General features: G+C 51.2%; 1 protein-coding gene across 1 annotated transcript in view; it reads right to left on the reverse strand.

Annotated features, from left to right (window-relative positions):
* Nucleotides 1–23832, reverse strand: part of RUNX1 (RUNX family transcription factor 1) — a 243784-nt gene that overhangs the window by 16661 nt on the left and 203291 nt on the right. Inside the window, exon 6 of the mRNA XM_060150902.1 lies at nt 21990–22181. Coding sequence (XP_060006885.1) covers nt 21990–22181 — 192 coding nt within the window. The remainder of the gene's footprint in view (nt 1–21989; nt 22182–23832) is intronic.

The raw sequence follows: 23832 nt of genomic DNA on the forward strand, positions 1-23832 counted from the left end.
GTGCAGGCTTGAGAGCCTTGTTCCGTGGCCCAGGGCGTGAGACTGTCAGAGCCAAGCTACAGTCCCTACTGAGCACCGAAGGCCATGTGCCGATGGGGTGGGAGGGGAGCCTACGGGACTCCCCGGGGTGTGGGCGAGGGAGCAGCCATCTCTCCAACTAAGTAGATACGGTAACAGCCGTCCCTTGGGCAGATCCTATCAAGTAACGGGGCTGAAGCTTTGCCAGGGTCCTTGAAATGCCTCAGGGTGGCAGCAGGCAAGAAAAAAAGAGTGATGTTATCACTGGGACCTCAGGGGCCATGAGATGAGTGCCCCTGCCCCGCCTCTGCCCTGTGAGTTGTCGGTATTGGAGGATGCTCTTAAGGCTGCCGCATAAGGACGTCTGACGCACAGCAGGTGCTGGTGAGGCCATCCTGCAGCCTGGCTGCCTCTGAGCGCCACCCACCCCCTCCGGCTCTGTGCTAAACTTTTTACTTCAGCACTTCTGCGGGTTTGTAAAAAGTTAGGACCTTTTGACAAATTCTGTTGTATTATTACTATGAGATGTTTATTTGTTGTAAAGTTATGATGCAAATCCATTCCACCGTACTTTTTGCGCTCCAGGCTGTAGCCTACACACAAATTTTAGAGTGGCTCGAAGCCCGCCAATCAGCCTCTGTGTCTTGTGCTCTCATGTGACATGTGCCCCAACGCACCCGTACTGCATTTTACACCAGATACTATGATTTTAAGCAGCAAACTCGGAAACATGGCGTTCTAATAAAACCAGAAGAACTCTCATGAATGGGGAAAAAGGGAGTGCAATAAATACCGTCTAGAGAATGCTGAGAGAGAACACAAAAGACACTGAACTCTCCTTTGGTTTGTGTTGGCTCCAAACATTTCCGAGTTTTGGGAACCTCGTCACCGAGCTGCCCCGCAGGGAGAAAGGGCCTGGACAAGGGCACGAGGGCAGGGTTTGGGAGTCTGAGAGATGAGGACTGAGCCCCCGCTCGCCTCTCACTCACCCTGTGCTGAGGCCAGCAGCTGAAGCCCTCGGAGACTCAGTTTCCCCACCTGTGAGGGGCTTGGGGGGCTGAAACGGCATCCAGACTCCAGCGTCGTTAATGCACCACCTGGCTCCTAGTAAGGCTCCTCTCCCCTGTCCCCTCAGAGAAAGGGTCCGTGTCCCGAGAGGGCCTGCTCCGTGCCACTCAGGCCCGAGTGCCCCATACGAGGGAGGAGGGCAGGCACAGCCCACGGAGCCGCCAGGACGAGGCCTGCCTCGGCCTCGGCCGAGGTGCAAAACGCCCTCAGCCCCTCACCTGGGGAGACATGGTTTCACCATCGACATGTACACCATTTCCGCGGCGCCTGCACAGACTGCCAAACCGAATACAAGCCCTTTTCTGCCCGCCGAGCACCAGCCTCGCTCAGCGGGAGCACCCCGCCACCCTGCCCTGCGGAAGGCGCCCGCCAGCTGCTGCTCGGAAACCGGAGAGCCGAGCCTTGGAAACCGAGGATGCGCGGTTCTTCACCTTCGGGGCTGGGATTCAGGTTGGGCAAGCGCTCGCTCTCTAATGAGAGCTTCCATCCACACTCCCAGCCTGAAGAACGTTCTGCCAAGGGAAGTGCAGTGACGCCCACGCTGGGGCGCCACCCCCTAACACGTGCGCGCCAGCCAAGGCAGCGGCTGCCTCTGGTTGTCCCGTCCTCCCCGCCTGTCCCCACCGGCCTGTCCCAGCTTTCCCTTCCCGACCCACATGCTCCTGGTTTTCCTTTCCCACACATCAGGCCCGGGCTCCCGGGATTCCCAGCAGCAGGACCAGGAGGCCACACCCCGCGGGGGCATCACCCTCCCGCATCCCTCTAGCACCCTTCTTCGGAGGGCATGAACACACTGCGCCTGCCTCGAGGGGGCAGCCAGCACTGCCTGGTTCCTGGCCGTCCCTTCACCTCCAACGCTCTGCACGTCCACGACGCTCTGGGAAGGTCTCTGGATGTACGGAGCAATGGATTTCTCCCTCTTAAAGGGCGCTGCCATCCCAGCTGGCCCCGACCCTTTTCTCCTCCCACTCTGCTGTGCCTGAAGTAATGACACATTGAGACAGCCTGTTCTCGCCACATAAGGAGGGCCCTCACCCCCGACGCTGGAGACAGAAGACGCTGCAATGCGCGGACTCCCATCTTTTCGGTTGGGAGATGGCGGGACCGGCAGTCCTGAGCCCAGTGTCCTGCTTCACTCCTAGAACGTGACACCCTACAGCGCCGCCAGCTCTGGTTCACTTTTTGTAAACATCTTTTTGGAGTAGTTTACGTCTTAAACGCAAGGCTTCTCCACACATAAAAAGACCCCAAGGAATGGCTCCGTTACGCTTCTCTGTTTTTTGAAAATCGGTAACCACTTGGATATTTGCCGTCGGAGCAGCTGGGAGGAAGAGGCCGAGCTGCCTGGCCGCTCGGTGGCGGGTTCCTGTGCCAGGATCACTGGGTGTCTCTGGCTTGCGAGCTGGGGTGGGGGGGGGATCGCGATCGGCTTCCTCTGTGCCTCCTGCCCCTCCTGCGGTCTCCCCCCCACCTCCCTGCGAGATCCGCACAAGAGGAATCGGCTCACCTAAGTCTGCAGCCATTTCGCACACCCCGAAGAACTGACCTTGACGTGAACTAATTGGGACGGCGACAGATTAACAGCACAGGTTGCTGAGGTGGAGTTTTGCGGCATCAAGGAGGCCTTTGAAGATAAGAGCCGCGTGTACTTTCATAAGCTCATCCCTGGTGCTCTGAACAAAGAACGCAAACTAATAAAGTCAGATGCGTCTGTGGGCGATCTACACTCACAGGGGAACATCGCCCCAAACTCTGATTCAGAAAGGCAAATGGAAATCTGCCGGAATTCTTTTAAACTCCAACACAGACCTCGGTTTTAAAACTGACACACACACACACACACACACACACACACACACACACACAAAACTCTTGGTAATAAGCAGACTTCTGATGATCTGAAGGTCCACAGCTTCATGTACTGACTCAGAGAAAGTAAACGGCATTTCAAATACAACCTTCATCCTTTAATAGATGAGGTCACTCTGAGAAAGATGATACTGTGAGCCCAGCAGTGGGAAACCTCCCTCCAGAGGACCGCTTTGATTTACAAGGTCAAGGAAGCCTTTCTCAGAGAAGCGGTAGGTTTTTAGTGACTTGGACTAAAATGGAGACTTTTTTAAAATTAAAAGCTGAGTTTGAGAGAGCAGACAATTAGAAACTCCTGCTCAGCAATAGGGACGACCCCGGAGAACAGGGATCCTGGTGGCCTGCAGAAGCCAGGAGTCAGCACTGATTTGCTGATGAGGATAGAGGCCCAAGGGGCTGCCGTTTGTGGCCGACACTGACATCCTGTGTGGACCGACTGAACCCTTGTGAATTTCCCAGATGGGTCTCAACAAGGGCGGTTTCTCCTTCAGGGGACGCTGGACAATGTCCGGAGATGTTTTTGCTTGTTGCCACTGGGGTAAGGGGATGCTACTGGCATCTCGTGGGTGGAGGCCAGGGGTGGGGTGCTATTAAACATCACCCAGTGCACAGGATGGCCCCCCAACAACAGGGGACGATCCGGCCACAAATGCCAGTGGTGCCTTAGGGAAACCCAGCCCAGAGTAGGCATGCACAACCCCAGTGTCAAACCATGATGACAAAGCCGGACGCTGTGACTACCAGAGGTGCCCCCAGACTCAGAGAAATTTAATGCAGCACGTGGCCTGGGCCGAGCACAAGTGAAACTGAGGAGTGTTAAGAGATCAGGAGTGTGGCGGGCACCTTCTGGAGCCCTTCTGGGAACCAGGGGTGGCCATCCGTCTGCCGTCATGCTGCGGCCAGGGCTCTGTCCCCATGGCAGGGTTGGGGACGGCCGCTTTCTCACAGCCTCACGGCCTGGCACCCAGTCTCAGAGCTGGCATGCCGAGCCCCGGGCGAGCCGCAGGTGTAAACGACCGACAAGATCGCTCCTGAGCTGACCGCCGGCTTTGCCACCTGGGAAGGGACAGGCTAGCGCTTGCCTCTCCTGAGCTACCTGGGCATGAGTCACACGTAACCAGATAATGATGCAACTCACTGTCAACATTTCTAAGGTTTCATTCCAACATCTCGTGGAATGATAGAGCAGAAAGCAACCTCGGAGGCTATTCGAGCCAGCCCCACGTCGGAGCAAGCTGAAGTGTGGCGAGGTGAGAGGACTGCCTCTTGTTCCCCATGGCAGGTTAGTGACAGGGCAGGGACAGACCTTCTGGTTGCTCGTAGAGTGCTGCTCTTACTATATGATGATCGAAGCCATTTCCCCCTCGAACCTAGTTACCGTATGCTGACAAAACGAAGAAACTGGTCTACATTTCAAAAAAGAAAAAAAAACACGCGCGCGCACGCAGGTAAGTAATCTCCAAGTACAGTGCCGTTTGGAGGCTGGGAGGGGTACCTTTTCCTGCTAACAGACCTGGGATTCTGAGCTTCGTGGGGCTGGCGGGAAGCCCTGACCCCATTTACGTCTCCTTTCCATCCTGAAACTGAGCCCAAACAACCCCAAATCTCAAATAAAATTTGATACCTGTTGCTGTGAATTCATGAATAATGCAACTCAAAATTAGGGAGGGAGGGAGGGGACCATTCCCGTGCCCCCCAGCCCCCGGCTGTGTTTTCGGGTGGGGGTCGCAAGGGGTGGGAGGCAGGGTCACACTGCCACCCTGGTTCTGCCTTTTCTTCTAATAGCCTTCAACTGCCAAGTGGCTGCAACCAACATGCCGATTTTAAACCCTTTTATGGAAAGTACCATACCCTCTTCTGCTCACATCACTTAAAATAATGAGTTAGGCGCAGTTGTATTAGTCTGTCTTTCAAGTGGATTAAATTCACGGGCTCGTTCTCCTGCAGTCTCGCAAGCTTTGGCCTGGCTGTCTGAACGTCCAGATTAGACAGACGAGCACATGCCAGACGGCAATGAAACGCAATTACCTAGGCAAACTTTTGAAGGATTTGAGCCCTGGGGCACAGGCTGTTTACGACAGACTAAAAGCACCGTTTGTACTGAGCAAGACCAGTTGCCTCCGTCTTTTCGAGTTCTTGGTCCTGCCTCTGCCACTGGACTCCAGGCAGGATTTCTAGGGGCCTGATAACATCAGGCTTCTGTCCACACCTCAGCACCTCGGTGTCTTTACCGTGTTTTTCAACAAGAAAATGCAAGTACCAACAAAAGCCTATTATAACATCTCCCTTTGTGTTCACTGACTCTCCCCCGTTGGTTTGTTTTTTGGTATTGTGTACCACCCCCAAAAAAGGCAGCGAGAAATCATCCTATAGCTAGTTGCTTGGCTCCGTATACGGCGTCTTTGGAAACGAACAACCTTTCCAATAAACAAGAACTTCCTGCCATCCTTGAAAAAAAGAGCAAACCAGCCTCAACAACACGTTCAAAGTACTTTCCCCTCTATTGGAACTGGGGGACCAAGGGAGAGGAGACAAAAGTGGAAGGAAGATTGATAAGGAGGGTAGCAAATGGCTTTTCTGCTGCTGGCCCACATTCCAGCACTTTTTTCAGTTGGAGACCAGCGGGGCCAACACAGATGGGTTGGCGTGGCCCTTCGTCCACCAGCTGAAAACTATCATGTGACCACGAGAAGGGGTCTGGGGGAAGGGGGTTAACTGGATTTCTGTCGTCCTGTTAGGCACAGAGTGAAGCCGTCAAGGTGGTGGCAGGGAAAGGTTTCAGTGTTTGGGGACCCGAGGCCCTGAGGCCGGTCAGTGGGTCAGTTTGGGCAAGAGGCTGTGAGCACGGGGGGGAAGATAAGACGGGCTGGCAAGATAAAGAGTGAACTTGGAAGGATGGATTTGAAAAGTGCTGGAACCCAGAGGAACCTAGGGACGCTTCTGGGGAAGGAGGTGACACAGGGACACCTGAACACGGCGAGGGAGAGGGCAGAACACAGGCACCGGGGAGATGGCAGGGAGGTGGGGGCATGGCCTTAGGAGGAAGCAGTGGACAAACAGCCTAGTCCAACTTTGGGGTTCAAATCTGTAATTAAACACGTGAACCCAGGTTCAGGCATTTGAATGACAGGCCCGGGTGAGCTGTGTCAGGAGCTGAACGATGGCAAGGAAGGCAGGAGAGAGTTTGGCTTGCATGGGGCAGGGACAGCAAAAGGGAAAGGGTGGCTCTCTAGTTAACGGAAGCCGTAGAAGGTAACGAACGGGGGCAGAAGATTAAGAAGCGTAGAGACTTCCCAATTTCCTCTTTGTCGCAAAAGTGGAGAGAAAGGCCCCAGGGAGGGGTAGGTGTGCTGTCACCCCGGTAGGCCCAGCTGGGCTCCCTCCCCCAGGCTCCCAGCCAGGCTCTGGGAAGCGGAGAAAGGGCAAATGACGAAAGCAAGAAGCAAAAGTACCAAGGCTTGGTGCCTGCAAATCCTGCAAATCCTGAAAGCAGGGAACATGCTTCCTCAATGACTCCCCCTGAGCCCTTTCCCTGGAGATCCAGGCCAGGGTCGTGGGGTCTGGAGACGTCGGGGAGAGCGTTCCTGCCTGCCTGGAACTTCTAGGAGAACTTGTCATCCTTGGAAAACTGTGATTGCAGATGGGGAGGAGAGGGGCAGGTCGGTGGGGTGCTGTGTTGACCATCAGAGAGGCATCCCTCTGGTGGGTTTTGAGGTTTCGATGATCGCACCGCACAGAGGGAAACCTTAGGTGCTCGCTCCTGGGAGCCCATGACGGTTGGAGAAGCAGCAAACCTTCACCCTATCCAGTAACAACGGACAACGTATGGGGAGGGGAGAAGGCAAAGTGAGAGGTCCCGGGGCTTCCCTGGTGGTGCAGTGGTTGAGAGTCTGCCTGCCGATGCAGGGGACACGGGTTTGTGCCCCGGTCCGGGAAGATCCCACATGCCGCGGAGCGGCTGGGCCCGTGAGCCATGGCCGCTGAGCCTGCGCGTCCGGAGCCTGTGCTCCGCAACGGGAGAGGCCACAGCAATGAGAGGCCCACGTACCGAAAAAAAAAAAAAAAAAAAAAAGTGAGAGGACCCGATAGACGGGTCCAGGAGTAGAGAAGGGGGGTCCGTTTGGTCCTTGGTGGGGACGAAGATGTCCTGAAGGAGATGGGGCAGGATTGGGGAGGTGGAGGGGGTTAGGGGTAGGGGCTTTCTGGGTGGGCCACCGGCATGGACCAAAGCAGGTGGGCAGGGCTGGCCACAGGTGCTCAGAGCCCAGAAGAAAAGGCAGGTAAAAAGACAGCTGCTCACAGCGTCGGGGCCCCAGCTTCCCTTCGGCTCGTCTGCTTGCCTTTCGGTCATTTCAGAGCACGGCGGGCTCAGGGAGGAACATCTCATGACCCAGAGAAGGCAGGACCTCGGCTGGAGGGGAAGCTAGGAAATCAGTGGCGAAGGTGCTCTTTTATTTCTGGACCAGGCCCCCTGTGGCCATCAGACATGGCAACATCTGCTTCCTCCGCCACGTTCCTCCACAGGTGACGTGCTTAGACAGGATGGGTTTTAGGAGGAGGCTGAGGGGAGGCTGGCCGTGCGATCCCGGCCTCCCTGAAGGCCAAGGTCTCAGCAGTGATGCCACCTCCCGGTGCACAGGATCCAAACCCAGGTTGGAGGGGAGCCAGACATCCCCAGATTTTCTGTCACTCATTGCTGTTTACATGCTTCACTCTGCTGCCCCTGAAAAGTTGTCCTTTGGTCCCTCTGGGGACATCAGCTGATACATATATAGATGCCAGTTAAAAGTGATTTATGCTAATAAAGTGGCCGGGGCACACGCTAAGTCCTAGGTCTCAGATCTCCCCTGCTGTGTCTCCGAGGCTGAGGTAACGAGACAGCAGTGGGCCTTAGTGCTGACACAGTAGTTTGCAGGTTAGGAGGATGGGGCTGCCTGTTTCTTGTTGGCGCACAAGCCGAACAGAGGGACCACTGGTGCCCACATGCCTCCCAGCTCAGGTAAGAGCCTTGCTTACTGAGAGGTGTTGGCCACCGGAGCCCCCTAGACATGACAGCTCCACAGGAGAGGAATCACGAGGTGCTCCTGCATGGGCTCCCCACTGGCAGTGCTTGCAGGAAGGGGTGGATTATATAACTCTGGGAAACTCCTTTCTGGGCCGTTCTCCTATGGACCTCCACATCATGCATTCCTATGAAAAGCAAGTCATTTCAGGATGGCTTTGACCAACTAATGAGCACTCAGAGCCGCTGGCCTTGAGGGCTGCCAACCTGGACCCAGAAGAGGTCCTGCCCAGTGGCCGCCTCGAGTCAGGGTCTCGGGAGAACTGGATTTGCAAAGGGTCCGCAGACTTAGTGCTGGTGGCTGGCTCTGTCCTCTCTGTTGACGACAAGGGATGGGGGGGCTGAATTGGGACAGAACAGTTTGCTGTTTCATCAGTGGATAAAGACAGAGCTAAAGACGAAGTCCCCTTCTGCTTTCTGCTCCAGTCACTGACACGTCAGCAATGGAAGGGAAAACCAGGAAGAGGAGACCCCATCGGTGCGGGAAGAGTTCAAGTGTCAGCCCCAGTTGCAGGAGCCGTACACCTAGCCCTAGGCACCCGGCTTCCCACTGCCTCGCTTAACCCGCCCGATGACTGAATTCATTCTCCAGCAGGCCCCGAGCTCCTTGTTTTGCAGTAGGAAATTCTCTTTCGTAAGAGGGCTACTGTTGGTATTGTTTATTTGTGTTTTTAAATTTCCAAAAATAAGGAAAGATTTATAAGATGGGGGGGAGGGGAGGAGGGAGGAGAGGGCAAGGGAGGCAGCGACCCCAGCTTGTCCCAGCCCCAGCACGTCCCAGGTTCGCCTCGGCTTCTCCTGGGCCCCCAGAGCCCCCCCACCCCTTCCCGTTCTGAATGTGAAAAGTAAGCAGCGTGAGCTGCCTGGGCTGGAGATGCGTCTAACAAGGCCCTCATTGTCTCAGACAGGTGTGAGATTGGACTTGATTCGGGGCCAACACCTCCAGTCCCGGAGCCAGGTCTGTGAGCCGAAAACATGCACCAACCCTCCAGTAATACCACTGCAGCCAGCCACAGTCTCAACAATTTAAGACTTAACACACACAGCATAAATCAGAGGAGGATGGACCAGCCGACCGGCAGGTTCTTGGGTGGATGCCTTCAGACTGTCTGCAGATCAGACCCTGCCTGTTTGGGTTATTTGAGACTTTTTTTTTTTTTTTTTGGTAATATAAAGATGAGAAACTGGGTGGAGCGGCGTGCAGAGGCATACTGGTGTTTGCCCTATCTTGTTCCAACGGCCCCTTTTTCTCCCTAAGTGCTGTTTTGCAGGGACGGCTCGGGAAGCTTTGCTTTGCTCTATCCAAATGCTAAGAATGTGTTCAAGCTGGGCAGGACGGGCAGAGGGAAGCCGAGCCCTCCAATACGGGTGCCGTCTGTGTGACCTTCAGCAAGTCACTTAACCTCTCTGGGCTTCCAACTTATCCATCTAAATGAGGTGGCTGGCCATCTCATTCTGGCCTATCTCTGATTCACTCATCTCCAGTGGTCAGAAGTTCAGAGTCATTGTAAGAACTGCCTAATTCAGAGGAAATCATCACCCTTGGGAGAAAATGTACAACTGCACTGAATGCTCTGTTTCTGAGTGGATCAGTTTCTTGGAGCAAGAAAAGGCCCGTCATTGGCCTTCTCCTCTTATCTGTTCCTTAGGAGTGTGTGATCCTCAAAACCTGGAGCTCCAGGCCTCGAGGCAGTGGTCAGGATGCTCCGAGAGCCCAGCACCGCCCGTGTCTCCTGTCGACCCTGAACTAAGTTTCATTTAGGAGAGGCCGTTATGAAGTCATGGGATCTCGGCCAAGGAAGGGAGCCCGGAAGCCGCCCGTCAGTGCGGCACCTCAGGGAGAAAGGCATCTGGTCTCCGCTTATGGGATTCCTGCCACCGTCCTGGGTGGCTCTGGCCCGGGCATTCGTGCCCTTGACCCTGAGTTCACCAGCAAGGGCGTGGCCACCGCAGGGATGCTGGGGTCTGGCCAGGTGCCCTGGCTGTCACTGCCCTGCACCGTTCAGGGAGTGAATGACATGGACTTGGCAGCATCCTGACCTGGGACGAGGAGGACTGTCACTCAGCCCCAGGCCCTGACACCCCGCCCCTCGCTCCCGCAGCTGCGGCTGTGGCCCTGGCCCATCTCACCCCACACCTGTTTGCTGGCCTGCTTCTGCCCCACGGCCTAGTTTGCAAGCAGGCTTTCAAGGCCTGGGCCTGGGGGTGGAATCAGCATGGGAGGCATTTACTTCAGATCACACAGGAGGGTGAAACGTGGTTCAAAGAACTCCTTTTGTAGATGGTTTGTACAAAATGCCTTAGAGGCTGACCTTCCACATCCTCTGAATGTGTCTGATTCATGCAAGTAAGGGGACAGGGCAGGGGTCACCCCTGGCTGCTGCCCACGTGGGCCCTGTGGACAGGGAGTGTCCTGTCAGCCTCCCTGCTGCCGTCTTCCCCCTCCCCACCCCGGAGTAGGGTTGGGGACGCTTGGCGGGGCTGAGAAGGACAGAGGGTGGCCTTGGGACAGGTGTTCTATCCTTGCCTTTTAAAAAAACATCCCTACCCCTTCAGTATGAAATTCAACATTGAAAGGATGGAGACGCAAGCACGTGATACCAAATCGAAGCATGGGGATCCACCATCTCATCGAGAAAGATAGGGAGAGGCAGAGCCGGCGTAAACGTCCTAATGCGCCCTCCGTACTCACAGCAGAGCCCACATTCTGTGCCCCCCCGCGCCCCGCCCCAGGCAGAGAGACAGCAAGCCAGTAGGATGGGCACTGGACCAGGAACCCCAGGACTGTTCAGGTCCTCCTCCAAGTGGGCCAATCACTGATGCTCCCTGGGCCTCAGCGCCTCATGAGTGAAATAAAGGGCTTCTAGAAAGACATTTAAGGTCCCTTTCAACTATAAGAGTTTTCCATTTGCATTTGACCCTGTGGAGAAGTGGGTATGTGCTCTCCTGTTAATTTACCCAAGGAAACTGAACTTGAACAGAGACGACACTAAGACCACCCTGCCCTTGTCTGCCCCAGGGCTATCATCACTCCCGGAAGTAAGGGGACACAGAAGAAGGTCATGATCACAGAGCAGCTGTGTGGCTCATAGGAGAGGACGGAAGTGCAACTCCCTGGTGAGGCACCAACGCCACCAACAAGAGCACAACAATAGCAATAAGAGTAAAAAGCATAACACTGACCACTTACTGAGTGTTTAAAGTGCACGTAAATACCTGACGAAAGTATATCTCAATCCCTGTGATGGGTTCGTGAGGCAGTGAGGGTAAATACTGCACGCCAGGCATCCAGTGCTCTGTGCATATGAACTCATTTCATCCTCGCAACTCTCCCGTGAGCTGGGTACCGTCATTACCGTGCCTGTTTTACAGATGGGGAACAGCGGTGCAGAGGACTGAAGTAAGTCTTGCAAGGTCACCTAATTGGGAAGTGGCCAGCCGGGGATTTGAATTCCCATCATTTATATCCACATAGATCTTAGCGTTAATCCGTGGATCCAGGTTCTGCTCTCCTCATGCACTGCACTCTGGGGGTTCCCATGTTTTTTCTGATTCCCTTATGACGATAAGGTGGGAGGAACAGCTCCATCCCGACTGATGGGGTGGATGGACAGAAGAACTGGCATTCCGCTTTGACTTCTGCAGACCACTGAGCACTCGCGTGAACGACCAGGGAGAAAGTTTGAAAAATAAGAGAAATTCCTTATAGATTCTCTAAGGCGTCTCCGCCCACGGCCCTCCCCGCAAGGCGTGAAAGTATCAAATGAGGAAATCGGGAAGAGATTCTGGAATAAGAATAACAAGATTTCCTCTCCCTTCCACCTGAACTGGCCACCCCTAATTTTGCACTCGTTCAATTTTAAAGTCATGCCTTGTAATTTGTGGAAAATCATATTAAACAGAGCCACGTCTGGGCAATGGCTTCTCCCATTTAGCAGTACGTGGTGGCTCAGAAAGTCCAATCACACAGCAGAAACATTACCACAAAAAGAAAGGGGGGCCTCTTAATCAGGGGGCAGAGTGGGAGGCTCTGGGACATCTCTACTGGCTTCCTGAGAATGTCAGGCGTTAATCCCTGAGAGCCGCGGAATTACAGCCTGTTAGAGTCAGGGCCACCTTGTTAATGACGTTCATGATCGGTGAGGGCCTGGGGCTCACGGGCCTGCCAGCACCTGAGTGAGCACAGCAGGCAAGACCCTCAGGACCATGCCACGCACCTCGTGGGTGGCTAGTGGTGGGGGTTAAATGAACCAACAATATCAGTCATTCCAGAAACGTGAGCCACAATTATTTTGTTTCTGCCTTTAGTAAACGTGAGAACTAGGCAATGTCCTCGTCATTCTGCGGTGGCCCCGGCTCCAATAACAACCCAGGTATAGACCCGATCACAGACATACGCTGCAGTTTCAAACCTGGGCGGGGGAAAGATCTGCACATTTCAAAAGCTTCTGCATTCATCCCAAAGATCCCAGCCCCGCTGGATGACCAACAGAAGCACGGCTTAAAACTCAGGCAACGATGGTTGTTCCACATAGCAGGCAATTGACAACAAAGTACGGATGAAGATTAACAGACCCTGAGAGGAACAGTGCAAATAAACTACTTAATGGGTAGAAATGCCAAGTCGAGCCCTTGAGCTTGTGCTGACTTTTACAGATATTTTAATAACTTTATCGTTATATAATTTGCCATCTGACATGGACAGAGAGATGCACTAATGGAGCATGCATGAGTGGCCGCAACAGTGAGATAACCCCCAGGAGATGTAATAAGACAATCACGTTCTCTTCCTCGTATGACCTACAACTCCAAGAAGCGCAATCACTAGTCGGATTATTCCTTCCTCCCTTTTTACCCCGAGATATTCTTTTGAAACCTCCCAAGCAAGTGTATGTGTGTAGCCCTTCCCAAGATGCATAGCATAAGCTCTCTCGGTCTTGATCTGGCCTTGGGATGATCAGGTTGAGCACATAAAGCTGTAGGGCAAAGAGGACTTCTTCTGCAGCAGGAACCAGCAAGTTACGGATCTGGGAAACTTCACTGCCCCAGATGGGTGAGCTGCTGACACCCAGAGTAGTGCTGACTCACCTGGGCCCCTCAGTTCCTCACACGCCTTCCCTAGGGACGCTCTGCTCTTTCGACACCTGGGTGGTCACCCCCAGATGCCAAGGCAGAAGGACCATAGTGCATCCTCCTTCACGCTCCCAGAAGGACCCAGATCTTGTTAGCCAGACTTGATAACATCGACTTGTGGAGGCTCAGATCCAGTGACACTGGGTGGAAGGACCCGTGGTGTGCAGAAATAAGCCCTATTTCAGTCCGTGCTGGCGAGTGTTTTAATGCTCAGGTTTCCCGAGCTGTTAAGTGACCTGAGATGCACAGATCAGAGTCCCCCACTACCTCCTCCACCCTCTTGTTCACGCTTCCTCCAGGTGGGAAAGCAGGGGGTCCCATCTTAAGAAGGAGAATCAACTTTACAAAAGGGACAGTTAACTCTTGCTACTGATTGCAACTGGAGGATGTTTTGACAATCTTGAAATGCTTGGAATGTTCTTATCCCCAAACCTGACCCTTAGGTGGTGTGAAATCACGGTGGGCCCTTGAGCCTGAGTCTGGAGGAAAGCACTGTCTTTTCTGCCCAATGATTCTCTCTCCCACCCATGGCTCATTCGGGGGCTTGGTGCCGTGGTTCTGTTTTCCCTGGAAACATGCTCATTTCTTTTAAGCAAGAAATGTTATATTCCATGCCATTTGGGAGAGGCTGAATTAGCTAACACTCCATCTGAAGACTTTCCATAGCTTGATAATCAACAATCAACTGGATAAGAAGTGGTACATTCCTTTTTTCCTCCCCCCTATCAATTGCCAGGAGTGCCCAAAGAAACAGAAAATAAACATGATTGGCCAGTGTTTGTTTTTAGGGTGCGTTCTATACTGGTTTTTTTTTTTAATTATTATTATTTTGTTTTATTTACTGTGGCTGGTAACTGAATCTCTAGTATCAAAACATCAAATGTTCTGCCAGAAGGAGATTATGGAAGAAAAGTCTATGCTAGGAAACTGGGTTTGTCAGTGAAGACTTTATTTACAGGAGTTTTGCAATCCAGATCTTTAATCTCCATAACAATTGAGCTGTTCTAGGGCTTTGAAAGCAATTGTTCAATAATAAGAAGGCTCAGGTAGGGCTCCGTAGAGAATGGGCTTGAGGACACGGGGAGGTTAAGCTGGGACGAAGTGAGAGGGTGGCATGGACATACATACACTACCAAATGTAAAATAGATAGCTAGTGGGAAGCAGCCACGTAGCACAGGGAGATCAGCTCGGTGCTTTGTGACCACCTAGAGGGGTGGGATAGGGAGGGTGGGAGGGAGACGCAAGAGGGAGGAGATATGGGGATATATGAATACGTATAGCTGATTCACTTTGTTATAAAGCAGAAACTAACACACCACTGTAAAGCAATTATACTCCAATAAAGAGGTTAAAAAAAAAAAAGAAAGCTCACGTAGGGCTAAAGGTTTGCAAATAAAATGTGAAAATATAATACAAATATACACTGAGGTGTCTCTGAACAGTTGATAACCCCCCTGCCTCCCTACATTTTCCCCCTAAAAGTCAGGCTGCAGTGCTCCGAGGGTCAGAGGGAAGTAAGGGAAGATAGACGTAATTACAGTTCCTCAGCATTATTTAAATCATATGTGTTGAATTTTAAAGAGCCCTAAAATAACTGAATTACAGTGGGCCTGCATTTCTGTTCCATGATGTGAGGAAAAATAATGCAAATGAGGAAAACTAGCTCCGTTTGGAGAACTACAACCGACAAGAAAACACAATGGGTCGTTTTCTCACCAGAGCCTTTTTTTTTCCCCTTATCGGCGTATATTGTTTGCCCCTCTCTTGGTACAAACTTTTGGTAAACTTTGATACTACTTCACGGCCGCAGTCAAAGTTTTGTTTTTAAATATCCAAATGTGAAAGGCTATCTTCGGGTGATTTGTAAATGTGGGATTATGAGATATGCAAAGTGAATCACCAGCCTTTCGCAATGGGTTTCTGGTCAACAGCACCTCGCAATAAAGCCATTTTTAACAAGGCAGCTTGTTCAAAACAACAGTGATATGCTGAGCTCCAGGCGACCACATTCTTGAGTCCCTCCCAACTGGCTGGCTGTGGTCCCCGTGTCATCTTCTCTCCCTACGCTTACTCCCAGCCGCGATGTCGTGAGCTTTTGGGGGCCAGGGCCAGGGGCACCCAGGCCTCCTGCTTTTCACGGCTCCCATGACACAGCGGAGAATCCCTTTTCTCTATCACTGCTGGGCCCTCTGATTCCATCAGCATAGGTGTCTAGAAAATGTTAAGAAATATCTGATCTCATGTAGAAAAAAAAACATACATTCTCGTGGCTGGAAAATAAAAGTACCATGATACTGAGTTCCAGTAAATGATGGCCTGAAGTGAGAGTAGCTGAAAGATGTGCTTGATTATGCGTGGCATAAGACACTTGAGTTCACAGTTACCTGCCCATCATATCTGTTCTGGGGGAGTGGACAAGGGAAGGTGATCTCTGGACTCACCTGATGCCCTGTATCTGTTCCACCGTGGTGTAATGGGTAGAATGGTGGCCCTGCAAAGGTATGTCCATGCTCCGACCCACGGAACTGTGAACGTGACCTGATTTGGAAAAAGGGTCTTTGCGGATGTAATTAAGTGAAGGATCTCGAGATGAGATCCTCTGGGTTATCTAGAGGGCGCCTAATTCCAATCACAAGTGTCTTTAGAGAAGGAGCGGGAGGTGACACAGAGACAGAGGCCATGTGAAGATGGAGGCGAAGATTGGAGTGATGCGGCCACAAGCCAAGGGACACTAGGAGCCACCAGAGGTTGCAAGAGACAAGAAAGGATCCTTCCCTGGGAACTTCAAAGGGAGTAGGGCACCTTGATTTTGGATCCCGGCCTCCAGAACTGGAAGAGAACAAATGTCTGTTGTTTTAGGCCACCGAGTTTGTGGCAACTTGTTACAGCAATCGCAGGAAACTAATAGACATGGTGTGGTGCTGATGATGATAAAAGCCCACAGTTACTAAGTGTTACCCATGGGCTGGCTCTCATGCCCACTGCTTCACCTTTCACAGTGGTTCTAGGCTCTCCAAGTATAATTATTACTCCCATTCTGCAGATAGGGAAAGTGAGGCTTTAAGAGGTTAAGTAACTTGCCAAAAGTCCTACGGTCATACGTGGTGGAGGCCAGTTTGGGGCCAAGGTGGCCTGCCTGTTGAGCCCTCATTCTTAGCCACCAGACTCTGCTATCTTTCTCGGACGAGAGATTTTCAGCTTAACCTTCCTGCTGTTGTACCACTGATGACAGATAAGTGCTCCGACTACAGCTTTGTTAAACACTTATTCTTTTGAACAAAACCTTTGTGCATTTGGGAGTGTGCGTGTGAGTGTGCGTGTGTCTATTATCATTAGGTGTTGATAATAATAACTGAGTGTGTGCTGGCCCATAGATCACAAGAAGAAGGGAACATTTCAGAAGGTATCAAATCCATGGAAGGAATATTTTATCATTAGGATCAAGCCCTAAAATGAACCCTTCATTCCTCTAATTAGAAAAGATGTCCACAGGCATTAACAACATGCTCTGGAAAGCACGGTCTGATCACCTTGAGTGACATCCATGAAAACACTTGGTCTGAAAACGCGGTCCCACTAAAATGTGGTTTATGATTACTAGGGTGCTGACAGCTCACGAGGTTGGCGGCTCCTTTGAAGGGCTGGTTTATTAAGTACTTAGCTGAGGGGTGCTTGTAAAGACATCACAGGCATCAGAGCAGTGCTGTTGAAGGGGGTTCTGTGTTGGTGACCGTTCCGTCCATAAATAGAGCACGGAGGAAACGTAAGGCTGGTCACCACTCTGAGCACCGCTCCGTAAGTCACTCCAGGCAGCGGATGGGAAGCAAGGGCAGCTGACATGCTGCAGCCACATCAGACTCAACAAAGGCCACGGGCGGGTTAGGGAGCCAGGGCCCGAGGGCCTTTTTTAAGGGAAAAAAATGAAGACTTAGCTTTCTCCCCATCCTTCATCCCCATTTTTTAAATGTCTACGATGCAATTGATTAGCAGGGGCTTTTCAAGCTTTCCTTAAACTTTGTTTATGTGGCATCAGCCCAGAAGATGGAAAACAGTAACTGAGTTCTCAGTTCCTCTAGTTCTAGTAACTTGTCACCGCTCTGCCTGCTGGTGAGGAAGAAGGGGCATGCGGCTGCAGCGCCCACCAACCCGCTTACACCCCACGCGAAAGCTCTTCATTTTGAGTTCATTCCACTGTTTTTCCTCTCTTCCCTGCCCCCCTTCCTTCTTACATTTATTTATTTTTATTTATTCATGGGAACACCCGATTCAGGCTTGTTTTCCGTGTAAGATTCTGGTGTTGTAGACCTTGAAAGGCTCTCGAACTCTACTATACCTAGATAAGAGTTATTTTTAGATCACTCCCTTTTCATGTTCACAGCATGTCTTGTAAGCTGATTTCTAGCACCCTGAATATTTTGCTTTGTGTAACCATGACCATTTGTAGATTTTACGCAGAAGAACGTCCGGGGTTTGACTGAGGGTAGCCTCTACCTCCAAGATATTCCAACAGCTCCCGCCCCTGCCCTCCCACCCACTTTGTTTTTGAGCTTCCAGAATTGCTAGAAGAGAGAGGAAGGAGAGAGAGAGACAGAGAAAGAGGAAAGGGGAGGGAAGAGACGTTGTGCATTTTGATATTTTACCCCTGAGGCTGGAAAGGGCATTTATCTCTCCTCCTACAGAAAAGTGAAAAGGTTCTTTTTTTGTTTTTTGTTTTCTTTCGTCAATCCAGCTGATAAAGATTGACATAAGTAACCTGGTACAGCTGAGATTCAGTATCTCAAAAAGCTACACAGACAACAGGCACCAGAAAATGGTATAGCCAAAGTAACTTTAACTTGTAGGGTAACTCACTAGCAAAACAAAATCATTTGGAATACTAAAATTCAGGAGGTGATTTAAGAGGTCAAGGCCCCTCTGGACATACAGAAGTCTTAGAGCAAGGCACCCACACTCCTGCAGGCTGATCAGACGTTGCCGGAGTCTGGAGGTTAAGAAGGCCTCGGTCCCAATGGACCCCACAAGCGAGACTCTTTCATGCAAGAAGGCCAGGCAGTTACCCCAATAAAGTAAACAGAGTGGCTGGGAAGCTCTCTCGCTGCCCCCGCATCCTTCCTTCACTCATGCTTAGAGAGTCATTATTCTGCGTTCGGTTTTCTTTTCTCCCCATCTTTAAAAACAAATGTACACATCTCCAGAGGAGGGAATTTATTCAGATGCCCACCACAGAGTCCAGCCCTAAAGTTATTATTATCAACACCTAGTGATAATAGAACACAGTCTTTACAGGCCTGCCAGGTGAGTGACCAGCCCAGCGCTGCTCCTGTCTCCCCTTTGGTGATTGGGATTTTACTTGACACTGGTCAGCCCTGTGTCTAATTGATCCTTGATCCAAGAGTGAGAGCCGGGGAGAAACTGCCACCCACTAGGACTGGCTTTGGAGCCAGAAAGGTCTGCGTCTGAGTCCAAGTCCTTCACTTCCAACCTTGGAGATCTGGGCAGTTGTTAACCTCTGAGGTTCAGTTTCCCTGTCTATGAACCACACCACAGGATTGTAGGTATAACACAATGTACACAAAAGGTCTGACTTGTTTCAAAATATGTCATAACTGTTCCAAGTAAAGAGTTAAACCTCGTGTCTCGATGTTGATGGCAAACACACACAAAAACAAAACTCGGCCTCTTAGTTTCTCTGGTTTTGACGGTTTTCTGCACCAGTAGATTTCACCCCGTCTCCATTTTCCCAGAAAGGAGGGACTTATGTAGCTTAAATGTGGTTCATCATTTTTGGTAAATCAGGAGTCAGATTCTTAAAATGACTTGCTCGGGTTGCCTGAAGCCATCTCTAGGGGGTAGGTATGGCCGCATCGGCAGCAGTGCCCTGTTGGTCTAGATTCTGCCCTGGTCCATCTTGGAAAAGGACATGTGTCAGTTTTCTTTCCCGTGACTGTAAAGGAATTCTAAAACTCGGCTGTAGAAGTTCATGATGATGTCCTGACTTACTTAAACGCGTAGCCACGACAAAATGGCTTTCTGTTCAATTTTAAAGACCTGGTAAAGTAGGAAGTTGAAATTAACCTCAGCCCTTTTACAGCTGAAACCTCAACAAATAAACAGTGGTTTGGTGGCATGGCAACCTGGCCCCCTTTCCCATCTGCACCCTGCTTCAGATCATTTGAGATGTCTATTTTGGGTGATTCTCAAGCACATCTCATTCTAGATACATAGAGGCATTATTCTATATCTGTGATTTCGTACTGAAGGAGTTAAAGGGCCAGGCATGACCCTCTGATGAAATCCTAGCAAGACAGGGTGTAGCAGCCTATCGACTCATGATCTCTCCGAGCCCGTAACTGTCGACAACTCCGCCGGGCTGAATACATCCACACATTGGTACGGCACTGCTGTAAAACTGCTCTGACTACTTTGGGGAGGTTTTGCTTCCAACTACTGCTGCCATTTCAAAGCGAGCCATAAACACATGCTGAATTTTTATATAAAGCATCTTCTTAAATATAATACAGAAGTTCTCGCGCTAAGCTGGGAAAATAACCATTTTCCTGTCCATCAAGAACAAAATGAAGGTTCTGGCTGAAAGAGACTTTACTGTTATCCTTGTTAACTTTCTAACTTCAGGGAGAAAAAACTCCCAAGGGTCTACTCAAAACAGGACGAAGGTAAAAAAGCATTTTCTTATGGAAAAAAGAAAGAAAGAATAAGGAAAAGTAGATTTACATGAAAATCTCCCAGATACTTATTTTTTAAAAGTTGTTCCTACAATTTTACAAGTGACACCCTGAACGGCAAATCATGTTTTGGAAGGAAAGAACGTCAGCGATGTAGTTAACACATTCTCTCGAGTAGCAACTAAGCCTCCAAGGCACTCTAAAAGCAAGTTATTATTACTTAGATGTTGCAGAAGTACAAAGTTTTTAAAAGGAACAAGAAACGGGGTTAAACCTGATACTCTGCTAAGCGTACAGTATTCCAGAGAGCTGAGGAATGCCCGTCCGTGGCAGTGCCTCCGCCTGAGAGATGCTGGCTGCTGAGGACAAGAATTCAACACCCCACCCTGCCGTTTTCTTCTTGGTAAAGAGAGTGTATCTGACCAGGAGGGAAATCAGATCTGATTCACTCTTCACCAAAACTGAAACCAAGCCGAATTCATGGTGACGATTTCCACTTGCCCCCATGTGGTTACATTTTCCATTGCCTTTCAAAATGCTTACTATTTTTAGTTCCAATAGCAGTAGAAAAAGGCAAATCCCTTTATCAACCTAGTAGTGGAAACGGTCAGTTATGTCATGAGAGAATAAGAGAACAGAAGTCTCCTCTTAGATGTTACAGATGGAATCCTGAAGATGACATAAATGAATGTAAATGGCCCTAAACACAAGATCCAGCCATCCCCTGGAGAATTTTATTCTATTTAGAAGAAAAGTGGCATTTTCCCCTCAAGCCCATCTCTCTCACTTAATGTGCCGTTTCATCTAATTTCTCATACACACTTGCATTTTGGAATTAAAAAAAAAATCTATATGCATATTTTGAATAAGTATGCAATGATTGAGCACCAGGACACCAATGGTTTCATGGGACCTCTTCTTAAATACACCTAAGATGAAACTGTAGATGAGAGGCAGCCCCCCAAAATCAAGCTGAGGTTTCTGTGGTCCACAAAAGGGCGACTCTACAGAGAGGCCACTTAACAGCTGTCTGCATAGTATCTTATGGGAGGAGTTCTCTGGGAATTTCCCCCCGCAAATAAAAATAACTTCCCCCAGAATCATGACTGTGAGAGTGAATGGCATGGACCATTTCTCTGTGAGAAAGAGGGTGGGTGTGCCTTTAAGAGCCCCACATGTGCTAATCCCAAAAGAAACCTACGGGCTGGAAACCCTAAAGGACTTAGGATGCTTGCACATCTAACAATACAACTCAAACAGAGAAAACACCCGGGAAAGCTAATTTCTGCTGTCCCAGAAGGGCAAGGAGCATTCCCCCTGCTGGCCACCTGCCCTTTCCCCCAGATGTGTTGCTTATCTCTTCCTTTGAGTTAAACAAGCCTGACCTTTTGAGAAAGGAATCTTACTGTGACCCTACCATACACAGCTGTGTCCTGCACAGCACCGAGAAAACGACTGCCTTTCGGAAATTTGACATGGTATCACAGAGCAAATAATCATTGACGTCAGTGCTTTCTACAGTGTAAATGAACTCTGTGTATTATCTAATTTGGCACAGTGGGTTTTATGCAATTACTGTATTTTACAGTGTTTTTGCAATTGCCAGCTAACCCCACGTTGGGAGGGGGGATAACCCGCCTTCTTTATTGATTGCAGGCTTACGAATTGCAATGAATACCCTTGATGGGGTGGCGTCCAGACACTCCTCCTATTTCTTTATATTTGCCAAAGAACGTATAGTAAATACAAACCCCTCAAGTAATCAGTAAGAACTTGAAACATCCTGACCTTCACCTGGCCTGATGTATGTGTATGTGTGTGTGTGTGTGTGTGTCTTCAAGCCAAGGAGGTAAGAAAATAACCTAGCCAAAGCTAAGCTTAAAAAATTCGAGATCTGATCTACACAGTGATACATATCTGTCCATATCCTCTCTATACCCTCTGTAGCAGTGCCTTTCAATCTGGGGATCTTATTACCACGCAGATCCGACTCAGTGGGTCTGGGGCGGGCTGAAGACTCTGCTGTTAACAAGCTGCCAGGCTGCTGGTCTGGGGACCAGCCGTTTCTGAGTGCGGACGAGGAGCCACAACTGGCCTGGGTGGGTTCCGCCCAAGGGTGAGGCGGGAAGCGGGCTCTGTCCGTCCGGGTACTTACCCTGCATCTGACTCTGAGGCTGAGGGTTAAAGGCAGTGGAGTGGTTCAAGGAGGCCCGAGGGTTGGGTGTAGGGGCCGGATGGTGTGGGCTGACCCTCATGGCCGTGCGCCGCAGCTGCTCCAGTTCACTGAGCCGCTCGGAAAAGGACAAGCTCCCGGGCTTGGTCTGATCATCTAGTTTCTGACGATGTCCTATTGCGGGGAGGGGGTGGGGAGGGGAGAGGGAGGCAAGAGATCAGAAAAGGTACCGTGGATTTGCTAAAACTCGGGCTTTTCTCGTCTTTCCCCTCCCTCTCCCCTCACCCCCAGCGTGGATCTGCTGGAGATCTGCACATTTAGCTGCTCCCGGGGTCAGGGTGGGGGGGGATTCGGGGCCGCTGTCCCCACGGCAGACTGGGGCCCCTTCTGTCACACTGGCCGCTGGGCGCTCCGCCCAGACTGGGCCCTGGCACCCACCCCAACCCTCTGTGCCCATCTCCACTGGGCGGGATGCGGTGGGCACGCGGGGCTTGGTGGCGGTGGTGGCACGGAGAGAAGGGGCATTCGCTGTTGGCACTTGGCCAGGAAAGGAGCCCTGCCAGTGGCATCGGAACAGCTGCCCCAGCTGCACACCCAACCCCGGGCAGGTTTCAGAGGCAGCAATGTGGGCCCTGGAGCTTAGAGGCGTGCCCCTTCTAACAGGAAGCGAGGTGTGGCTGCAAGCCCACAGCCCTGGGAGGTCAGATTTCCTGTTAAGTGCAGGGCACGGGTGGCCCCTCTCCTCTGCTAGCAAGCTTTGCATGAGCATCCTTTCTTCCCTGAAGCCGACTTCCCCAGCTTCGGCCTTGTCCAGTCCAAGACTCCCAGCAGGCCGGGCCCACTGGAGCCCAAAGGGAGCCGCCAGCAGGTTGGCCGGGCTTCCCCAGGGGGCTCAGGGATCCAGGGTGGGGAGTCGGGCCCCTCAGCATCTGTAGACACAGCAAGTGTCCTCGCCTCGCTCCTGGTCTAAATTGCTATCACCAGGCTGCAGCGGGCAGAGGCCATTCACTCAAGAAGGGCCAGGGGGGTTGGGCCTTAATCCTTCATCAAAATGTCTTTACACCAGAGACTCAGGCTTGTCAAGCAGAGCTGAGGCTCCCAGGTACTGATGTAGCCACCGGGGGAGCTGGGGGGGGCGGTGGATTCATTCCTCTTCCAGAGAGGCTGCCCTCCTCCTCCTTACTTTGAACCAGGATGGTTCGAAGAGTCACTGACCAATTTCACAAAACCCTCGCCGGATTGTCAAGTGGCCGCAAACCAAGATTGGAGAAGCAGCCTCCTTGCTGCCACGCTCAAGTGCCCTTTCGCACACCCGACCCAGTCCTCAGTGAGGAAGAAGATCCCTTGATTCCATGCCCCCCAGCCCGGCGTGGGAGTCGGGGTGGGAGACGTATATTTTAGCCCAGCTCCCGCTGCTACGATTATAAAATTAAAATTTATAACTTGTATTATGGTTCCAAATCTCTGTGGTTTGCCGTTTCTTCCTGCTGCCAGGCCCCATGGCACAGTTGACACTGTCTCAAATTCCAGACCAGAAAAAGGACGCACTATATTGCAGTGATTTTATCATGAACAAGACCTGTTCTGGCTCCGAGATGAGGAAAAATACTTAAGCATAATATTTGTGTAGTTCAAATGCAACGCTCCCTCTTTTCATGTGTCACCAAGGCAAATCTGGACTCTGATTCAGCCCCACAGCCCACAGTACTCGGTCTGAACACAAGGCAGCCTGAGTCACGCGGGTCCAGCACACATGTGAGAGGCCTCTTCCCCGCTGAGTATTTTAAGCACCGGCCTTGTGGGCGAAAGGCCATGGGGCCAGGTC

Source organism: Lagenorhynchus albirostris, chromosome 5 (assembly GCF_949774975.1).
Source record: "Lagenorhynchus albirostris chromosome 5, mLagAlb1.1, whole genome shotgun sequence".
Classification (NCBI taxonomy): domain Eukaryota; kingdom Metazoa; phylum Chordata; class Mammalia; order Artiodactyla; family Delphinidae; genus Lagenorhynchus; species Lagenorhynchus albirostris.